The following is a 14,825-nucleotide window of genomic DNA, read 5'->3' as shown; positions in this document are numbered from 1 at the left end:
GCAGAACTGTATCTTCTTGTAGAATAAAACTTGAATCAGAAAATTCAGAAAGAAGAATTGTTTTAGTGGAATACGATTAGAATTTTTGTGGAATTAATGGATAGAATAACCAATTAGCAGAAAAACAAAGTTAATTAGTCAAAGGAGAAAAAAAAGGAGTTTTTTTTCCCAGTAGTTTGAACAAAATATTCTAAGATTTACTCTTTAAGGTGAACAATTATCTTGATTAAATGTAATATTGTTTCAAGATCCAAATTTGTCATGAACTAATCTTTCCTATAAATTTTTCCAATCATAAAGACACACCAAGTTTTCAGCTGGCATTTCAGCTTACCTGATACTTTCTTTTCCCAAATATCCTGTCTTCCATTCTGTCATGTTTATTTTATTTCCCCCATGCCCCTATTTTTAAGACTAGTCATTTGTTTTCCTATATCTCATGACAAAATTTGAGTTTTAGTTGTTTATAAATTGACTCCATGGGACATTTTTTAGCCTGAAGTATAAAGATTGACACAGTTGTGTCATACCCATTTCTGGGTCAAAACTTGATATTTAAAAACAGGACTACACTTTTATGATGGGGACTGTCCTCAAAAGCCTGTTAACAACTAAATGAGCAAAACTGTTCAGTGTTAACTATAGCAATCTCGCCAAACAACAGATGTAGTCTGAGGGTGTTGTGCCAGCTTTCTAGATGCCAAAATATTATTGAACATGCTATAGAATGCTCCTTTGTTTTTAGAAGCTGGCATAAACATGGGGAAATACAGTTATCATAAAAACTTAAATTTTTGTGGGTTTTGTGTAGAATAAATGCACTCCATGATACCAAGTTTCTAGTACAGTATGTTGCAAGGTGTGTTGAGCACTGAAAGAGGACAGGGTGGACTTGGGAATAAGTTGAAATCTTTTCCGTAGCTTTATATCTTTATAAATGATCTGGAGCTGGGAATCACAAGCACAGTGGCTAAATTTGTAGCTGATACAGATCTAAACAGGGCAAGCTACAGAAGGATTTGAACATACATGGTAATTGGACGGACAGGTGGCAGATGAAAGGCAATGTAAAGAAATGAAAAGTGCTTCACACGGGAACAAAAAAAATCCAGTAAGGGTGGGTCTATTACTTAAATGGAAAGAAAAACATGTGCATGGGAAATAAGAGATCTGGGGGTCCTGATTGACAATAAATTGAATCTATCGCAACAATGCTCGGTGGCAGTAAGTTGAGCAAATGAGATGTTGGGATGTATTAAAAGGTCGATTTTGAGGCGAAATAGTGAGGTAATCCTGTCACTTTATAAATCATTGGTGCGACTGCACTTAAAGCACTGTGTACAGTTCTGGTCGCCACAGTACAAAAAGGATATTGTAGTTGTTGAAAGGATACAGAAGAGAGCAATCAGAATGATTATGGGGATGGAGGGATTGGGTTATGAGGAGTGATTATATAAATTGGGCATGTACTCACTGGGGAAAAAAAAAGTTTGAGATTGCATGATATGATTGCTGTTATTCGGATTCTAAAGGGACTAGATAATGTAGATCATGACAAGCTATTTCATCTTGACCAGAACAGTAGAATCAGAGGTCGTGGCCTGTGTCTGAAGGGAGGTAAATTGAAAAATAATCTGGAAACAATATTTCAGTGAGCTATTGGTCAGTCTATGGAATAGGCACCTGAGGGAGACAATGGAATCAGTATTGATTAATTCAAATGCAAATTAGATGGATTTATTTCAGAAAGTAACATTTTGGGATCCAGTACATGAGTAATTTGAGATATGACATGGTAAGTGTAGCATGCTCGGGAGGAACAGGTGCCTTTGAACCTATGGTTACCAAAGCTTTCCATCACTGGGATTTTCCTCGTCATGTCTGGGTCTGTTGTTGACTAATTGATACCGAGATTGATTGCTATGATTAGTTAGCAACTCCGTTATCATTGTATCATGCGACTACCAGGGTGGACCGTGGTCTTTTTTAGTCTAGCAACTCCTGTGCTCCTTCCCTTGCTCCTCAAATGGTATGGTAGCCTTGTGGTGATGGCATTGGACTAGCAATCCAGAAGTTAGGAATTCAAATCCCATCATGGCAAATTATTAAATTAAAACAAATAAATCTGGTAATTTGTGGGCTAGTACCACAAAGCCAATCACAGAAGCTGCTGAATTGTCGTAACGACTTAACTGGTTCACTCATATCCTTCAATATTTATCCATGAAGGAACCCTGGCACTTCTGCCTGGTCTGGCCTATACTTGACTCCAATTTCATAATACATGGTTGACTCTTACTGACCTCTGAAGTGGCCTAACAAGTCACTCCATTGTAAAACAGAACAATAAGAGAAATATTAGACAGACTTACTAGCAACGAGCCAGGCATCCGATCAGGACAGGATTCATCCCACCCCAGTCCAGTTGGCCCTCCTCACCAATAATTTGGGAACTGACCAAATTGGAAGAACTGTCCCACAGATGAGCCAAGCAACAGCCTGACAGTCATACACTGAGTCCTATCGATCAGCCAATGTCCCAGACTCTTCCATTGCTGTGCCTGGGTATGTTATGTCCCACCAGCAGGATAGTATTGACACCAGACTTGATGAAGTCTCAAGGCTTTAGGTCAGACAAGGCCAAGGGAACCCCCTGGAGGTGACCACCTGCTGCGTCCCTCCCATCCGCCAGACTGACTAATCAGTACTCCTCCGTGTTGAACACCGCTTGAGGGAAGCAGGGGCACCACTGACCGAGCTGGCTGAGTCCTGAAGGGCTTAGCTGGCAGATTGGGTCTGCATCAGGTGGTGAAGGATCCAACATGTGGGAATAACCTACTTGACCTTGTCCTCACCAACTTACTTGTAGATGTATCTAATCAAGATAGGATTGGTAGGAGTGACCACCACACAGTCCTTGTGAAGATGAAATCCTCCATTTTATGGTATGGCACCAGAACTAGCTTGCCCCTTATCCAAGCAATTCCAATACTTCTGTGACACTGGCATCATCCTGACAATGTGGAAAACTGTCAGGTTTCTCCTATCCACAAAAAGTAGGACAAATCTAATCCAGCCAATAACCATGGTAAGTATGACACACTAAGGATAGATCTAGTAGCCCAAAACTAGGCATCCATGAGGCACTGTGGGTCCAACAGTAGCAGAATTGTATATCATCACAATGTGTAATTTAATGGACTGTCACATCCCTCACTTCTCCACCACAATCAAGCCAGGAGAGCAATCCTGTTTTAATGTGCAGTGTATAAGGGCATGCTAGGAGTCGTGCCAATCATACTTTAGAATGAGGCACCAACCGAGTGAAGTCTTAAACAGGGCTACCTGCATACTAAATACCAAAAACAGCAGGCTACAGACAGAGCTAAGCAGTCCCACAAACAGTGGATCAGAGCAAAATTCTAGCCCTACACCATTCAGTCAAGAATGGTAGTGAATGATTGGGCAACTGACAGAAAGAGGGAACCCCGTGAACATCCCAATCTCAATCATGACAGTGCCAAGCATGTGAGTGCAAAAGACGAGGCTGAAGTGTTTGCAGTATCTTCAGCCAAAAGTGCCAAGTTAACAATTCTTTGAGTCCTACTAAAGTCCCCACCATTATAGATGCTAGGTGCAGCCAATTCGGTTTACTCTGTGTGATATTAAACGGCAGCTGAGTGCACTCTGTAGTGCTGAAGACATGTGCATCAGAGCTAGCTATCTCCTACCCGAGATATTCCATTGCAGCTATGAGACTGGCAATTATCCAAGTATGTCCCACCCATAAAAAGCAGGACAAATCCTAACCTGTCGAATTACCACCCGATCAGCCTCTTCCTAATCATCAGCAAAGTATTGGAAGAAGTAATGAATAGTAACATCAAGTGTCATTTGTTCACCAATAACATGCTCACTGACTCTTAGTTCACATTCTGCCAGAACTACCCAGCTACAGAACTTGACATAGCCTTGATCCAGAGGTGGATGCAAGAGCTAACTACAAGAGGAGAAGTGAGAGTAACTGCCCTCGACATCGGGGCAGCGTTTGACTGACTATGGCATCATGGAGCCCTAGAAAAATTGACATCAAGGGGAAAGCTCTCCAGTGGCTGGAATCATATCTGACACATAAGATAGCTGTGGTTATTTGGAGATTAATCATCACAGCATCAGGACATGACTGCAGGAGTTCCTCAGAGCATTGTTCTTGGTTCAGACATCTTCAGCTGCTTCATCAATGACGTTTCCTCTGTCATAAGGCCAGGAAAGGGGTTGTTTGCTGACAATTCCTCAGTTTTCAGCTCCATTCACAACTCCTCTGATAATGAAGCTAGGGAGTGGGGGGTGACGGAGCTCACCTTTAACCACAAGATTAACTGGACAGCCATATCAACACTGAGCAGAGTAGTGGTTGGGTATTTGGCAAGGAGAGGCTCTTCACATTAACCCTCAGTGGCTCGCTACCTTCTACAAGGCTCAAGTTAGGAATGTGATGGAGTACTTACCATTCACCTCAACGCATCCAACTGCAACAACACTTAAGGAAATTGGATAGCATCCAGGACAAAGAAATCCCCTTGATTAGTGCCCCTTCTACTGAACTCAATATCCATCCCTTCCATGAGGGCTTACGATGGCTGCACTATGTACTGTCTATTGGATGCACTACAGCAACTCACCAAAGTTACTTTGACAGCACCTGCAGCCCTGTGGCCTCTACCATGGAGAACAAGAGCAGCAATGCCATGAGAATACCATCACCTGCAAATTCCCTAACAAGTCTCACACAATCCTGACTTGGACATATATTGTCGTTCCTTTAACGTCACTGTGTCAATATCCTGAAATTCGCTACCTAACACAATTGTGGGAGTACCATCACCACAGGAATTGTAGTGGTTCTCCACATATGGTAACAACTCTTCTTGATAATCTGCTCCCCAGCCCTCCCAAACGCCATGGCTGATCATCCTAATTCTAAGCTCCCTAATTCCACATTTGGTGTATAGCAAATTTTCTTATGATTAAACAGCTGTCTGTTAACACACAAAACAGTGTTGCACTGATTAGTGTTTATAAATAGCTTGTACTGTAGTCAATTTGATTTTGACTGACCTTCCAACTAGTACCAAGCTTCTTGTTATATAATTAACTTTTCCCCTCTATCTCTTCTATAGGTGGAAGGATAAGCGAACATGTTCTGTAGACGGCAACTATCGTCCGTTCCCAAAAAATAAACAACAGAATGTTGGTATGCGTCGTCAGGAGAATCTACGTTGGGCAGCTGATCTTTCCTATGTGGAAGAGAGAGAACACTGGCAAGAACAAGTAAACCAACTGACCAGGCAATTAGAATTCAGTACAAATATGTGCCAGACCCTGATGCAGGACCAGCAGGTAGGAAGTATTTTTGGAAGATCATGTGTATCCAAGGCCTCTTCTCTTCCCTCCCCCTCCCCCACCCCCACCCCCGCACCGCCAGAGAACACTACAAAGCTTTTGCCATCAATTACCTTGTTATTAATTGATTTAGACCGTGTCCTTTGAGCACTTTGCATCTTGTCATTGTGAGATGTATGCAGATTGGAAGTACCTCAAACAGCCATTTGAAGCTGAGGTCTCTCATTGGGAGAAAAATGTGATGATTGCTTTTGATGTTAATGATTCAGAATTGAGAAGAAGATATTTTTTGGTTGAAATTTGCTGACAATACTAAAGTATAAGGTCTGGCAACCATAGACAGACTATAATGGATTTCCGGAGGGTACAGACACTTGTGCAGAATAAACAAACAGGCGGCAGATACAATTTGATGTAGGGAAGTGTGAAGTAATATATTTTGGGAGGAAGAACAAAAAGTGGGAATAGACACTCTGGAAAAGCACCGAAGGGTTTGAAATATATAATTCCTTGAAAGTGAGAGTGCAGGTAGATGAAGACAAAAAGGCTAACAACATTGAGTTTTATAAGGAAGGCCATAGTGTACAAGAGCAGAAAGATTATCATGAATTTCAACAAGGCAATAGTCAGGCCACAGTTGAAGTCCTGTGTGCCCTGTGATAGAAAGGATAGTGAGCTTTAAGTGAAAATCCACCAGGATGAGACATGAAAATTATATGGAGAAACTGGGACTATTTCTATTGCAGTAACGAGATTTAATGGAGGTTTTTAAAACGACGAAGGATTTTGATCAGGTTCATAGCAAAAGATTATTTCTTCTGGTTAGAGTTAGTAAGGAAGGGTCGTCAATTTAAAATGGTCACTTGAGAGTGAGGGGAGAGGTTAGGAGAAATTTCTTCATGCAGAGGGTTGTTAGAGCATGGAATGCTTGGCCACAGAGACAAATGCATCTTTTAAGGGAAGATTGGAATTAATATTTGAATCCGAGAAAGAGGGCAATGAGATTCATTTTAGATTGCTCTAGGAAAGTGCTGGCAGATTGCTGTACTCTAACTTCTGTGGTTCTAAAGGATTTTATTGACAGACTCCCAAATTAATAGAATAATATCTGCTTGTATTTGGAGGTGGAGCAGGTAATCCGGAAGGCAAACAGAATATTGGCCTTTATTTCTAGGGGTTTGGAGTACAAAAGCAGGGAAGTCATGCTACAACTGTACAGGGTGCTGGTGAGACCACACCTGGAGTACTGCATACAGTTCTGGTGCCCTTATTTAAGGAAGGACATACTTGCATTGGAGGCAGTTCAGAGAAGGTTCACTCGGTTGATTCCGGATATGGAAGGGTTGTCTTATGAGGAAAGATTGAACAGGTTGGGTCTATACTCATTGGAGTTTAGAAGAATGAGAGGAGATCTTATTAAAACATACAAGATTCTGAGGGGAGTCGATAGAGTAGATGCTGAGAGGATGTGCCTCCTCATGGGGGAATCTAAAACTAGGGGGCATAGTCTCAGAATAAGGGGTCGTCCGTTTAAGACGAAAATGAGGAGGAATTTCTTCTCCCAGAGGGTTGTGTTTCTTTGGAATTCTTTACCCCATAAAGCTGTGGAGGCTGAGTCATTGAATACATTCAAGGCTGAGTTAGACAATTTTTTGATCAGCAAGGGAGTCAAAGGATATGGGGAAAAGGCAGGAAAGTGGAGTTGAGGTAAAAAATGAGATCAGCCATGATCTCATTAAATGGCGGAGGGGCCGAATGGCCTACTCCTGCTCCTATCTCTTATGGTCTTATGGAATGGGGGGAGATTTAAACCTAGTCTCTTTCAAAAGATCATTTTCGGGGTTCGTTTTTCAGCTAACACGTGTTCACATCCTAATTAAACCAACAGATGCTACACTTGCGTGTTACTAGTTTGATACAAATTTGTATTTGAACGTTGAGTGGGCAATAATAGTTTTAATTCTCTGCTTGCTGTGCTGTCTAGTTGGGAAAAGCAATGCTCTGTTCCTGCTTAAATTATGGATAGAATTAAATTTTAATGGGATGATCTAGCTCTGATCTAAGGGTTACCAACTTTCTTTAGGACATGTTATGCTGCAGATTTTTTTGTTAATTTGACATAAGTTTTGTATTGTACCAACAGAGTATTTATAGTTTATGTCACATCAATTCCTGTTCTGATTTGTTATCAGAAAGTGTCAGACTACCACGGGCCAATGTGTATTTTGAACTAATTAATAAAAATGCATTTTTAGGGCAAACAGGAAAAGTAGTACAGTTTCTTGTCCTCTTGTCTGTTTTCTTAAGTCCCATACAGTGTTGGCATGAAAATTTGTATGGAAGTTTTTGCATTAGTTTGCACTGTTCTGTCTTTCCTAATGGAGCTTGAGTTACAACATAAACATGCTTAGGTTGCAGAAGCTTGTTTATTTTAGGAAATGTACTTTACTCGTTTGATAATGAGCTATTTTGTGTAGCTTTAAATAAACTGTTTTTATTTCTACACAGGCACTTTCTTACCTTCTGCAGACATTCCTTACTGGCCCTTACAGTGTAATGCCCAGCAATGTTGGATCACCACAGGTGCATATCATTATGCACCAGTTAAATCAATGTTACACACAGTTGGCTTGGCAACAGAACCATGTGCAAAGGTGTGTTGATGTTCAAGATAATTTATGTTCAAGTAGTATATTTTTGAAGCTGAGGCTTACTGAAAACATTTATGGCAATTTGTCTTGTTATTTTCCTGAAATAAAACATAACATACTAGTTATAAAATAAGAAATTTTGTAAAATAAAACTAAGATGTGCTAGTCCATAGATTTGTGCGAATGGTTTTCCACTTTTGGGTTACTTTATGGGTACAGTAACCTTGTGGAAAGGGTGCTGGACCAGCAATCCAGAGGGCGTGAGTTTTGGTAATTTGGGCTAGCATGTGAACTTCTGGATTGTTGTAAAAAAAACCATTGCTTCACTACTGCCGTTCAGCGTAGGGAGCCTGCCATCGTACCTGGTCTGGCCTACACGTGACTCCAGTCTCACACTACATGGTTGACTCTGAAATGGCCTAGCCAGCCACTCTGTTGTTAACGATTAGTAGAGTTAAAAAATAAGACCGGGCATGTCAACATCGAATCAGACTGAGACAGTCAAAGCCTAGTTGACCCTGCAAATTCCTCTTTACTAGCTTCCCTGATACTCGTCAAGCAATGGCCTGGCATAATACTCTCAATCATATTAGCCAGTGTCCTACACTGCTCCATCATTCCTGGGTATGTTCTGTTCCACTAGCACGATAAACTTGCCAAAGGTGGGGACACAGTGATGCACCTGGGAGATCAAACAATGTCAAGGAAACCCCTTGCCGAACACCACCTAAAGGCCATGTCAGCTGACTAATCAGTACACCTCCATCTTGAACGTCGGTTAGAGATAGCTCTGAGGGTACAGTACATAAATGTCCACCATCAAGAGTGCTTGGTACTACCACTGCTGATCGACATAGCTGCCAGAATGGGCCTACCTGACCTTGTCCTCACCAATCGACCTGTTGCAGACATGCCTGTCCAAAACAGCATTGTTAGGAGTGACAAAGTCTTGACATTTTCCTTTGTGTCATGTGGTGTAACCTTTGTGCTAAGTGGAACAGACTAAGGACGGATCTAGCAACCCAAAACAGCCTACAGCATCTCAGATGGCCCATCAGCAGCAGCAGAATTGTGTACCACCATGATCTGTAATCTCATGGTCCAATGCATCCCTCATTCACCATGAAGTTGGCAGACCAACCATTGTTCAATGGGGAGTATAGAAGGGCATGTCAAAACTGCACCAGGCATACCTTAGAACAAGGTACCAATAGGGCTATCTGCATGCTAAACACCAAAAACAGTAGGTATAGACAAAGATAAGTGATCCACAACCAACGGACCAGAACAAAACTCTGTTGACTTACCACATCCAATTAGGAATAGTGTGGGCAAGCAGGCAATTAACAGGAGGAGGTGGCTTCATGAACATCCCCATCTTCAACCAAGGAAGAGCCGAGCACATGAGTGAAAGAGACAAAACTGAAGTGTTTGCAAGTGCTTTCAGCCAAAACTGCTGATTGGATGATCCTACTCTGCTTTCTGAGGTCCCTGCCATCGTAGATGCCAGCCAGTTCCAGTTCTCGCCATGTGCCATTAAGCGGCTGAGTGTACTGAACACAGCAAAGACTATGGGCCCTAACCACATTCCGGCTGTAGTGCCGAGGGCCTGTGCACCAGAGCTAGCCACTCACCTAGCCAAACTGTACCAGTTTAGCTATGTCAGCATCAACCCAACAATGAAAAAGTGCCCAGGTATGTGCAATCCACAAAAAACAGGATAAATTTATCCTGACCAGTTCCCACCCAATCAGGCTCCTCGCAATCATCAGTAATTGATGGAAGAAGTCATCCGTAGTGCTATCAGGCAATACCTGCTGTCCGCTTAGTTTGGGTTCTGCTAGGAACACTTAGCTCCGGGCCTCATCACAGCCTTGATGCAGATATAGAAGCAAGAGAAGAGGTGAGAGTGCCCTCAATACCAAGGCAGCGTTTAACTTGAATGTGACACCAGTGAGCTCTAGCAGAACTGAGGTCAATGGGGATCAAAGGGAAAACCTTCCTGTGGCTGGAGTCATACCTGACACAGAGGAAGATGATTATGGTTGTTGGAAGCCTCAGACTTTGGTACTGGAGTTCCTATGGGGAGCAAATTTAGCCCAACCATTCTCAGCTGCTTCACCAATGATCTTCCATTGCTAGTAAGGTTTGAGTGGGGCTGCTCACTGACGATTCCAGTGTTCAGCTCCATTTACAACTCTTGCGATTGATGAAGTGGCCCATATCAGCCCACAACAAGATCTGGACAACATTTAGGCTTGGACTGACAAGTGGCAGGTAATATTTGGGCCACATAAGTGCCATGTAATAATCATTTCCAAAAGGTGAAAGTCCAGCCACACCCCTTGACCTTCAACGGCACTACCATCAATATCCTGGAGGTTACTGTTGACCAGTAACTTGACTGGACAGCCATATTAACATCTATACTCCCCAGGACAGAGTAGGTCGCTTGATCAGCCCTACATGCCATTGGACTTGATATCTATCCCCTCCACCAAGCACACAGTATGGCTGCAATATATACGATCTAAAGGGTGCACTGCAGCAACTCTACAGGCTCCCTTCCATACGACCTCTACCACTGAGCAGGACAGAGCAGCAAAGATATGGGAACGCCATCACATCCAAGTCGTACACCATCCTGACCTGGATATAAATCACTGTTCTTTCATCAAAGCTGGGTCAATAAATTAAATCACCAGGGCCGGATGAAATGTATCCCAGGCTGTTAAAAGAAGCCAGGGAGGAAATAGCGGAGGCTTTAAGAATCATTTTTCAAACTTCACTGGATACAGGCATAGTGCCGGAGGATTGGTGGACTGCTAACGTTGTACCGTTGTTTAAAAAGGGAGTGAAGGATAGACCATGTAATTACAGGCCAGTCAGCCTAACCTCGGTGGTGGGCAAATTATTGGAATCAATTCTGAGGGACAGGATAAACTGTCACTTAGAAAGGCACGGACTAATCAAGGACAGTCAACACGGATTTGTTAAGGGGAGGTCATGTCTGACTAACTTGGTTGAATTTTTCGAGGAGGTGACGAGGAGGATTGATGAGGGTAGAGCAATTGATGTAGTCTACATGGATTTTAGCAAGGCTTTTGACAAGGTCTCCCATGGCAGATTGGTCAAAAAAGTAAAGGCCCATGGGATCCAAGGGAATGTGGCAAATTGGATCCAAAATCAGCTCAGTGGCAGGAAGCAAAGGGTCGACGGGTGTTTTTGCGACTGGAAGGCTGTTTCCGGTGGGGTGCTGCAGGGCTTGGTACTAGGTCCTTTGCTTTTTGTGGGATTAGGCTGGGTGGCTCGTTTCTTAGCCGGCGCGGACACGATGGGCTGAATGGCCTCCTTCTGTGCCGTAAATTTTCTATGATTCTATGATTTCTATGAATATCCTGGAATTCCCTAGCTATCACTGAGAGCATCGTCACCACAACAATTGCAATCGTTCAATGAGAAAACCCACCACCGTCTTCTCAAGAAACGTAGGGATGGGCAATAAATGTGACCTTGTCAGCGTTGCCCACATTCTGAACACATTTTTCAGAACTGTAATGTTGAGTTTTAAACAATTTTAGTAATGAAGACCGTAAGCTCTTGACTGCTTTCATTCTGGAGGAAAAATTTAAGATGGAAACTTTATTGCAGATAATTCAGCCAGTATATGTGGGAAACTGGTTAGCTGCTATCAACCTCAAGAAAACCTATTCTGAGAGCTGGAGGTTCATTGTGCAGGAAGTCAAGTACCACTGCGATTATTTAATGCAACCTTATATCAGTCCTCAGTGATCAATATGTGCTTGTTTACAGTGACTATTTTTCTTCAACTGTGGCAATTCCACATATCGCGGTCAGATAATTTCCTTGTTTGAACTTCCTCTGAGCATCCCATTGATGCCATATCAGTAGATCTTGAGCTTACTAAGGAAACACTAGGTACCTTGTGAAGTGGGAATTGTCAGCTGGAGCTGCTTATAGGATCTACCCTTCTTTGAGACCCAATTCACAGTTCTTGTCAAAGTCTATCCAACTGCTGCAGTACTATGAGGTTTGAATAGTGCTCCCACCACCCAGGAGGTTAGACATAGGCTCAGCACTGTTTAGAGATTGCAATAGCAGCAATATTTATAGCAGCAGCTGCAAGCACCTTTTGAGGTAGTTACAACTATGGCTTTTCACAGAGTGAGCCGAAAGGCACGTTGGGCCAGATTTTGCTGGAATGAGGCATCTCGCGGCATGCCTTGTTAGTTAGACTGACAATTGAATGTTTAGGTTTTAAAATTTTTTGCCCACAAAGTTGCTGGAAGTGCGAACTGATAACGGCACAGCCAGGACATCTAAGACCTTGGTGAACAATGTGTATCTTAACCAGTGAGATTAAAGGATGCATGAGATGTCGTTTTCGCGAAGCTAACGGCAGAGCTGACGACAGGTCTTTGACCTGAAACGTTAACTCTGTTTCTTTCTCCACAGATGCTGCCTGACTTGCTGAGCTACTCCAGCATTTTCTGTTTTTATTTCAGATTTCCAGCATCCGCAGTATTTTGCTTTTGATTTAGTGTATAAAATTGTAGTTGGGTTTCTCTTATCTCATGCAATCGTGCTTCTGAAAATTTAACTGTTCACACATTTCATTTTTCAAAGGCAAGTATTTTGTTCGGAGTTTAGTGTTCAGAGTGATTGATCCCAGCTGTTTGTTTCTTTTGGTACCAGAGCCTTTTGGTGAAACCATTACACATCAGCATTTAACCATAAAAGTTGCAGAATGAAACTCATGTTTCTTAGGTGATCATGATTGACCAGGAAAAGTTGAAACTTGTGTTATGGCTGCTTCCTGGTTCATTTGCTACAAGTTTTTTTTTACGCTGTCTGTAACTTAGTTACATAGAATAATTTATGCTCTTTCACAGAACATTATCATCTCTAATTGCTCAAGCCAGTGAGCTATAGTTGTCTAATCTGGTTTTGCTGTTAAGTCGTGGCGCAACATACCTCCATTTGCTGCAGTATAGTAATTCATTGTATGTGAAAAAAATTACATTAATTGTAGATTAAATATGAGGAGCTTTAGGTGACAGTGGAGATATGGTTTCTCATTAAATGTTCGGATACTCCCATCAACAGTCCCTTAACTTTCTCTATGAACTTGTTCTTGTCTCATTAGTGCTGCTGTAATTTAAAAGAACTTGACATATACATTGAGAACACTTCCTTATATAAAGTTGGAAGACCACATGACTATTGTCGCACCAAACATTAAATGGGATAGGGATTTTTTTTTCTGCCTTCTCTTCTTCCCTTCTAAACCTCTCCCCCCCCCACCCCGTTTTCTTTGTATGTGAACGTTCCACTGCGGCCAAAGGAGGAGAGAGCCCAAACTTGGCTGATTTTATATTGAAATTAGTGTGATTTTGGTGCTGCTGGCTCCTGGCGCACAGGTTTTGCACAGCCAACAGCAAACCCAGAGCAAACTTGCCAGATTAGCTAAAGCTGACCACTTGGAAGAACATTTTTTTGAAACCATGTCTTCCCAGCAGCTTCTGAAGTTGCTACCAGCTGCGAGACCCAATCATTAGGTGTTGACAGCATTAACACTCTGCTAAAACCAATTTAAAAGCTGCTGATGTTGCCTAACGCTGAAATGTATCTGCACATTTCTTTAATCTTCATTTTTTTTTGCTTCCTTGTCTAAGGTAACGTTTACCTAAAGAGTAAACTTGATCTAACCTGAATTCTTGTTGGTAAATACTGAATATTTGCTTATTCCTATATCCTAATAGACTAAAGCAGATGCTGAATGATCTCCTGCATCAACAACAGCAAGACAAGCAGCCAGAAAATCAAAGAGATAGCAGTGTGCCACCTCCTTCTCCCAGCAATTTTGTCTTCCCTCCATTTAGCTTTCCTTCCCCTTCCTTAAATCCATTAAGCATGTCGCGATTTCCAAATTGTTCTCCTTTCGTTCATGGTAAGTACTGCCGTTTGTAGAAATAGCTGTCCTAGTGTGGAGTAAATTCCAGATTGTATGATGCGAATAACATTTGAGAAAGTTAACAACACTTTTACAATTGAACTGTATTTGTAAAAGTAAAACTTGTTTTAAAGTGAAACAGACAAAGAATAGATTTCAAACATGTGCGACGATAGTCCAAATGGAAGCCAAGCATTTCCACCATGAGAAGGAAACATTTGAAAACGCAACATCTAGCGTTTTCTAATTATGTAACCATCAGTAGAACTGTTGCGTTGTGATTTTTCTGGCAAATGAAGGTATTGAGATGTTTTAACTATTAAAATCAGCATTCGCAGTAGCTGGTATTATATAGCGTTAAGATCTATGCTCGTGGCCTTAGCTCCCACTGCAACGGTTTCATGTAATTGGCTGCAATCGAAAAGTAACTTGCTGGGATACACCAAAGCTGGCTGCAAGCAAGAATGGGTTTTCTCGGCCACTGACATTGGCAAATCCTAGCAAGTTTACTCTTATGTTGCAGCCAGCTGCATGAGATCTGCTCACTGGAAAGAATTATCACTAGCATGGGTCTCAGTACAATTCAAAAGCAAAAGTAATTAAAACCTAGCGAGAATGAATTATGTTTTGGTACTGGCGTGCTTTGTACTGACACTAATTGGTACTGTGCTATAGGAGTTTTTGCTGATTTCAGAATGGTATTTTAATGGCATATTGTATGGATGTAAGTAGCAGTTAAGCTAGTTTGTGTATTGCAGTTCTCGTTTGAATTCTTGAAGGTTTTCGTTACTTTCTGA

General features: G+C 41.8%; 1 protein-coding gene across 6 annotated transcripts in view; it reads left to right on the top strand.

The window, feature by feature from the left end:
* pcm1 (pericentriolar material 1) overlaps nt 1-14,825 on the top strand; it is a 155,571-nt gene that overhangs the window by 69,019 nt on the left and 71,727 nt on the right. For all 6 annotated transcript variants that reach the window (XM_067986870.1, XM_067986848.1, XM_067986856.1 and 3 more), the window contains 3 exons: nt 5,181-5,400; nt 7,912-8,057; nt 13,838-14,025. In XM_067986870.1, coding sequence (XP_067842971.1) covers nt 5,181-5,400; nt 7,912-8,057; nt 13,838-14,025 — 554 coding nt within the window. The remainder of the gene's footprint in view (nt 1-5,180; nt 5,401-7,911; nt 8,058-13,837; nt 14,026-14,825) is intronic.

The sequence above is a fragment of the Heptranchias perlo genome, chromosome 1, assembly GCF_035084215.1.
Source record: "Heptranchias perlo isolate sHepPer1 chromosome 1, sHepPer1.hap1, whole genome shotgun sequence".
In the NCBI taxonomy this organism is placed as follows: Eukaryota; Metazoa; Chordata; class Chondrichthyes; order Hexanchiformes; family Hexanchidae; genus Heptranchias; species Heptranchias perlo.
Note: the sequence above shows the minus strand (reverse complement) of the source record. Positions and strands in the feature narration are given on the sequence as shown.